General features: G+C 39.5%; 1 protein-coding gene across 1 annotated transcript; it reads left to right on the plus strand.

Annotated features, from left to right (window-relative positions):
• Positions 1–1034: 1034 nt before the first annotated feature.
• Positions 1035–7593, plus strand: LOC116359903 (sterile alpha motif domain-containing protein 9-like). Its single transcript, XM_031813849.1, has 2 exons — positions 1035–1157; positions 1256–7593. Exons 1-2 carry the CDS (start codon positions 1154–1156, stop codon positions 5881–5883), a joined length of 4632 nt encoding a protein of 1543 aa, XP_031669709.1. The 5' UTR covers positions 1035–1153; the 3' UTR covers positions 5884–7593.
• Positions 7594–7846: the final 253 nt, after the last annotated feature.

Here is a 7846-nt window from a genome sequence, read left to right on the forward strand (position 1 = left end):
TTGAAAAGTATTCTCTGTCTGACATTGCAGTCACGTTCATCTTCAGTTCTAAGTTAAAGTTTAAAAGATGTCATTTACGGACATTGAAAATGTCTATTCTTTAGGGTTGTCAAACGATTAAAATGGTTAATTGCGTTAGTTAATTGCGATTAATCACGATTATTGAAAAAATTAGAATTTGCTCAAATTTGTCCCTAAAAGTTTAGTCCATTTTTTTGAAAGCAGTGGCAGAAAGAATAAAACATAGCTCCTGTGATATTGGGCATAACTTTTACATGATTTTGGCTAGAGTCATCAGCGACGTCAGCAAGCATTGACTGTAGCTGTGTTCTGTGCTTAACAGCTTCCGTGAGGAAATGCGTGTGTTTAAAAGGATCCGTGCAGTGAAGAAAATGGAGATGCGATTAACGCCAACGGACCAACTCAATTTGGCCTTGTTTGGGGTGGACCTCATTAGAATAATACCCAGTGTTTATATTTTAAAACGTTATGTCGATAGAGAATATTGTTGTAGTTAGTGTTCGGTTGGTTGTGTCTTTTGAACATGATCACTGCCAGTTCTTCAGCTTTTGAAATGGCTAATATAAGTGCAAGTGACAGATGAGAGCAATAATAAATCAATCAGAACCAAATATTTTTGGGATTGAGACATAATACTTTCATCATTGACATGAGATGTCAGTGAAATTGGTTACGGTTACAATTTGACCTTATGAAACCACAGCAAAAAATACAGATTTTTATCTTTCACTTAGAACTGAAAATGAACATGGCTTTAATGTCAGACACCATTTCAACACCCAGAGGAGTCGTCTTTTCAACATCCCTAAAATATGTATTTTAAACTTTCACTTACAACTGAAAATTAACATGGTTCCAATGTCAGATGTTTTTTCAACATCATTTAAGGTCATTTTGCTTTACTGGGCTACCAAGAAAGAAGACATTTTTAAAAATATATTCATAGCCTACTAAAGGATGTACTTCTTTTGTAGTTTGTTCATTTCAAATATGTTTCACTGAGCAACACACAGTAGAAAAACAAGCAGTGCTATTTTAGATGATGTAGTTGATTGATTAAAAGTTACTATTTTCCTCAGACTGATTATGCAAGACCCTACACAGCAGTGAGCTCGTAGACTGAAGTGCAATAATGGGTAAGAAAGAGATATTGGTGTAATGATGTTTTTATATTCTACTAATACTTCATATAGGTAATTAATCAGTTATTTGATTTTTCTATTATATTCTACAGCAGAGGAACCTGATGAACTTCCTGTTGAAAAATGGACTGACTCCAACGTGAGCTCTTGGTTAAGAACTATTGGAGTGAAGGAGCAATACATCAAGAAGCTTTATGAGGAAGAGGTAGATGGGAGAATTCTCCTTGTACTGACTGAGGACTATCTGAGAAAAGAGATTGGAATGAAATCAGGACCAGCTCTGTTGATCATCAGAAAGAGAAATGAGCTTATAGACACCAAACAGACAACTCGGGGCAAGGAAAAGCCTCAAAGTAGCAACAATAGTGAACAGGAAAGTAAAAAGAAGAAGCCGGGATCAGCTCCCCAGATTCCAGAGACCGATCAAGGTCTTTCAGAGGAAGAGAAACAAACTCATCAAGGACAATCTGTTGAGGACAATGTGTTAACCACGAAGAGAGACTGCAAGCCACGGCCATTTGGCAAAGAAGGCATTGATTTCACATATGTCAAACATAGTGTTCTGCAACCTGAATCTGGTGTATTTGATCTGATATCTCCCTGTCATGAGTACAAGTCACTTGACAATGCTGCCAAATTGGACCGCACAAGACTACAGGCAAAATTTGCCAAAGAGGTTCTCAAATTCGGTAGTGGCTGCATGAATATCAGATCAAATGGCACAATACACTTTGGTGTGATGGACAGTAGGGATGATGCAGGCTATGTGCATGGTGAGATAATTGGTGTTCTGGTTTCTGAGAAAGATATATATGTTGATGCATTGGATCACATTGAAAGGAGTTTCTCTCGCTCTGACAGCGAGCATGTGCGACAGTGCATACGTCCACCTCGGTTTATAGAGGTTATGGACATAAATAGCACAGAAAAAAGATACGTGGTGGAGGTTGATATTATTCCCTCCATAAGCATTGTTAAGAACCGAGTGTACTCTGTTCGCTTGCCAAACTTCAAAGAGTCCTCTAACAAGATTGAGCATGAAAAGGAAACAATCTATCGAAGGGTAGGATCAAAAACCGAGCCAGTGAGTGATCAAAATGACTTCTACCAGCGAGTCAGAGATAGAGATGCCCAAAGAGAAGAGGCTGAGCATTGTCGATATGTTAACACCCCGGACATCTGCCAAGACCTCGGAAGGAAACTCACCATGCTGATAACCAGTGGCAAGAAATTCATTGAAAAGGAGAAATGGTACATTCTTGTCACTAACAAGTTCAAACCAGATGATTTGAGCAGTATTGACTTCTTGCTCAACATGAATATTTTTTGTGTGTTCGACTTTGACACAGATTCTAAGCTGTCAGGACTGTGCAGTAAATATATTCAGCACCATGCTGCAAATATGCATTTCATGCAGAACTACAAAATAACAAGTGGTATGAGCATTGGCGAATTTGTGAGCCATTTGCATTTGTTTGAGCAAACCAGCTGGATATTTTGCAACGGACGAAGCGATTACAAAGGGAATGAAAACCCCTGTGATGAGATGACATGGATCAAAACAAAAATTACACTCCTGAGGGAATCTGTGTCATTGATCTGCAAACAGGTCTTGCCAAAAGGAGCATTCCTGGTGGTCTTCCTTCTCACATCCCCTGTTGAGAAACCACTTTTGCACACCTTCTATGAGTTCTTCACAGATATGGAAGGCCATGAAGACATCATTTGCATCTCAGAATCTGAGGATAACTATCAGAAATGGCAAAGTTTTGCAGAGGGTTCATGTGGAACAGAAACTGTGAACCGTTCCAGTGTTGTCGGGATGAAAATGAGCCATGTTGATGCGACACTGCAGCGAATCCAACCTGTAACATCTCGAGACACCAAACACTTGCCTATCTACCTGAAAGGACAGTGCCTTCTTGAAACTCGTGACGAGGAAAGGATGTATTCCTTGGAAATCCTGAGTGTCAATCATTGTGATGAAACAAGCGATGATTACATCAAAGCAGAAAAAGAAAACATTGAAAGACAGTTTTACCACGGGGGAAGAGTGACCTGGTTGAATTTCTGGCTTGCAGAGAAGAGGTTTGTTGGAGAAGTAATTCAAAGAGATGCATACAGGGAGGTCTCCGAACTTCTCACTGACACGATGAAATGGGGTGTAGACAGACCTGTGAACAGTATCAACATCTACCATCACCCAGGAAGCGGTGGAAGCACAGTGGGAAGGCAAGTGTTATGGAACAAGAGGACAGACCTAAGATGTGCTGTTGTGAAGCCGTCATACTCGGCAGCCACTGTATCTGAACATGCTGTCCAGCTCAGAGAGTATGAGGAAAAAGATCCTGAGAAATGTCTCCCAGTGCTCCTGCTGATTGAGGACTGTGACAAAGAATACCTTGATGAGCTGAGGAATGAATTAGAGTTTGCCGTCAACACTAAGAAAATCAAACAAGGAACACCTTGCTTCATTATGTTGAGCTGCAGACGATCACATAACCCAGAGAAGATGTGCAAAGACGCACCATTGCAGAATGTAGCTGTCACTCACAAACTATCAAAAGAAGAGAAGAGACAGTTTGCTGGGAAACGACAGAAGCTTGAAGAACAGTACCAGCCAGAATTCATTTTGACATTCGTCTTGATGAGTGAAGAATTTGAACACCAGAAGATTGTTGAGTATGTTGCGCAATTTGTGAAACATTTGCTCCAAGACATTGATCATGAAGCGGTTGTCACTCGGCTCATTCGGTATGTGGCATTGCTCAACACTTATGTTCAGAACTCATTCATTTCCCAGTCCCATTGCGAAGCTCTGCTAGTATTCACCATTCATATAGATCGATTCCGTCAGCATGCTTTTGAGAGATCACTGAGTGAGCAGGCCAAACTTGTCTTTATACATCTGAGAGATGACAAGACGCACATTGAATCAGTTCGAATCATTCATCCACTTGTTGCAAAGGAAATCCTTCAGCAGCTCCTTGGTGACCAAAAGCAGCAAAGTGGGTTGGCCATGGATCTTCTCCACGAGGATGGGCTTTTTGAGCACAGATTTGGAAAAGAAGATTATGGGAAGTTCCTGCGAGCCCTGTTCATGAGACGCTGCAGAGTAAGTAAAGGTGATGAATCAAACAGCTTTTTCTCTCCTCTCATTGAACATGTGAGTGAAAAGGAAACCCCTGACAAGGCAATCGAGCTCCTCAAAGAGGCATACAAACGCTTCAACAAAGATGCATTCTTTGCTCAGCAACTTGCTCGCCTGAATTACTCCCATGAGAAGTTTGAAGAGGCAAAAGATTGGGCGGAGATAGCAGCGAAACAAATGCCTAACAACTCTTACATTCTTGACACGAAAGGCCAGGTATACAGAAGATGGTTCAACGCCAAGTGTAAAGCAATTGAGAAAGTACCAAAAACAGCAGAAAATACAGCAGACGCTGTTGAAACTGCGCTGAAAGCAATGGAGTGTTTCAGAGAATGTGAGAAATCTGCTATCTCAGACCTTGAAAACATGAACAACAGTGGCTTTTTTGCTGCAGTTGAAGTTGGCTGCAGTCTGTTGAAGCTCGTATTCTCATTGCGTGTTTTCTCAAGCAAAACGTATGGCCATTCAGAATGTATGAAGTACCTTCTCACTGATTACATTCCTGAGGAAGTGAAGAAGCCCTGGGAGAATTTTCACATCAATTTGAAAGGCCTTCAAATGACACTGCATGAAGCCCTGGAGTGGATCTCGGAGGACCTGAGTTACTTCCAGACAGACATCAGTGCAGATGAGGAGGAGACAATTGAAAGCTCTGAGATGAAAATAAGCCATCCAATGACATGGTTGGTAAGAAAATCCTCTGAGTATGGTAAATATTTCAGTGATGCCTCTATCAGCATTGCCCCAAAGCTGTGCCAGTTGAACCCTGGCAGTTTAACTCCATTCATGAAACGCATGATCATTTACCGGCTTGGTGGGGGGAATATAACTTCAATCTTCTCCCTTCTGACTGACCAGAAAGAAAGAGACCAAGTCAAAGTCCTAGAGAATATCATATCGCTCTACCCCAGCAACCCTCTGATGGCCAGGCTGGATCAAATGGATCTTGTCAATTACATAGCAGCTCATATTGCTCTGAGTTGCCTTACAACCCAATCTCCAAAGTTGGCTGCTCTGAAAGACCTTCAGAAACTCAGTCAGCAGTTCCCAAAAGAGAAACGGAAGTGCCTGTCCAGTGCTCTGTTCCTGCTTATCTTGCTCTTCTGGCCAGAAGATCATGACACAGACCCTGAAAAAGAGACCAAATACAACATTGTTCTATCAGCTGTTGAGTACCTCAAAAGGAGCTACTGGACCAAAATGAAGGATATACCACAAAGGAAGAAAAGGATTTACACACACTTTTTCCTTAGTAATGGAAGTGGGTGGGACAAGATTGTTCACAAAAGCAAGGTTGAAATGATTACAAAGGTCCTCTCCATCTCAGAAAAGAGAATGAAGTGGTTCAGTGGGGAGGTGTGGAAAATGCCAGAGATGGCAAAACTGCTCAGGACTGTGTCTGGGTGGACAGAAGATGGGATAGTGTACCTTGAGGGCCCAAAAGAGAAGAAGTTCACTATTCCTCATCTGAAAGCAGCCTCTGTGCCCTATGGCAATGAAAACATCACATTCTACTTGGGGTTCACATTTAGAGGACCTGTTGCGTACAACGTCACTGTGAAAAAGTAGGGTCGCCACTTAGACAAATCCTGCCAGAAAAGGAGTCTTATGGAATATCTCCTGAACATTTTGGACCAACATACCAATGAATGAGTATGTTTTAGAGCGTATTGTCAGAGGAAGACTGTGTGTGTGTGTGTGTGTGTGTGTGTACAAAATTCAGTTTAGTGTCTTAAGAATGAATTAAATTCTGCCTGTAAAAACCATTTCACAAGGCAAATTGTATGGATATTTTGCTTACTGTAAGTGTACAGTTGTTTGTTGGAATGCTTTGTGTTCAACCATTATGTTGACTGGAAATATTAAGGAATGTGTTGTCAAGTTATGCAGTCATGATCTGTTTTTGTTTGTTGAATACTGTATATATTTTTATATTAAATCTTGTCTTATGCAGGAAGCCTGTGTAATATTAAATGTATTGTGCCCAAAATGTGGTATTTGATAACCAACTACTTTGTACTTCTCTTATTCATTTTAATGATAGTTTTACCAGTGAAATGGCCCCTTTATATAGGATTTTCACATTTGATGTATTTTTTTCTAACCAGTCTTAATATTGTCTTTTTGTATGAAGAATGACTAGTTACGCCTAATAAAGTTGCCTTAACTTTTTGTTTGTTTTGAATGGTTGTGTGACTGTTTCTTTTAGCAAATGTGTGAACAATGCTAAAATAGTAACATGAAATTCACATGTATAAAAAATAGAAAATAAACATGTTAATGGTTGTCCCATGAATCCATAGGACCACATAATGAAAACAGTTGAGTTCAAACTACCCACAAGCAGGTATGTAGGCTGAAGTGCAATGCTTCTAACACTTAGAACTGTGATGGACAGTGTCCATTGTGTAAAGTCTACTGAAATGAACTCTGGTTTGTCAACATAACTTCAGTGGTCAACATCAACTAGATGTCCCATTCCTTCTCTGAAGACCAAAATGGCATGAAGCTAAGGTGTATCCACGACATCAACAACACATAAGTGAGCATCTCGTCATAGAATCATAGCTGGATATTTTACCCTCTTGTTGCAAACTCGAAGTGTATTCAATAGCAGTGAAATATTTTCCTCAATATGAGGCATGCAGATAAAATATAGTAGATGTATGACCAATCAGATCAAATATAGTAGATGTATGACCAATCAGATCAAATATAGTAGATGTATGACCAATCAGATCAAATATAGTAGATGTATGACCAATCAGATCAAATATAGTAGATGTATGACCAATCAGATCAAATATAGTAGATGTATGACCTATCAGATCAAATATAGTAGATGTATGACCAATCAGATCAAATATAGTAGATGTATGACCTATCAGATCAAATATAGTAGATGTATGACCTATCAGATCAAATATAGTAGATGTATGACCAATCAGATCAAATATAGTAGATGTATGACCAATCATTGTTGTGCATTATTAACGGCACATCTTTGTTAATTTCAGCACAAAAGTGTGTTGTTTTTTTGTCCTACATTCATTTACTGTAATTGCACAATTGCATCGATTGAGGATCTCTATGTAATTGAATGTGATTGCTTTTATTCAGATGTTTTTATTTATTGTGCTGAATGCTATTGTTTTATACGTGTATGTTGTTGTAATATTCTGTTTTTATTGTAATGTGTACAAGGCTCTCTTGTAAAATATATTTTCATCTCAATGTGACTCCCTGTTTAAATAAAAAACGGCATGGAGTTGAAAACAATTAACATTTTGTCAGGAGTCAACTGTATTTCACAATTGATATGACCAACGCTAACATTCACAATCCACTGCATTGTTGTCAGGATGTGCAGTAACAGTCACAGATCACTACATAGTGAAGCACAGTGTTCACCTTTGACCTTCAGCATTTCAGGGACCTTTGTTATGGAGAAAGACTTCTAACTGCTGCTTCCAACCCGTATATGTATATGATTCCACCAGAGAAAGTGGAAAATGTGTTTTTATTATGCCAC

The sequence above is a fragment of the Oncorhynchus kisutch genome, unplaced genomic scaffold, assembly GCF_002021735.2.
Source record: "Oncorhynchus kisutch isolate 150728-3 unplaced genomic scaffold, Okis_V2 Okis06b-Okis10b_hom, whole genome shotgun sequence".
Lineage (NCBI taxonomy): Eukaryota > Metazoa > Chordata > Actinopteri > Salmoniformes > Salmonidae > Oncorhynchus > Oncorhynchus kisutch.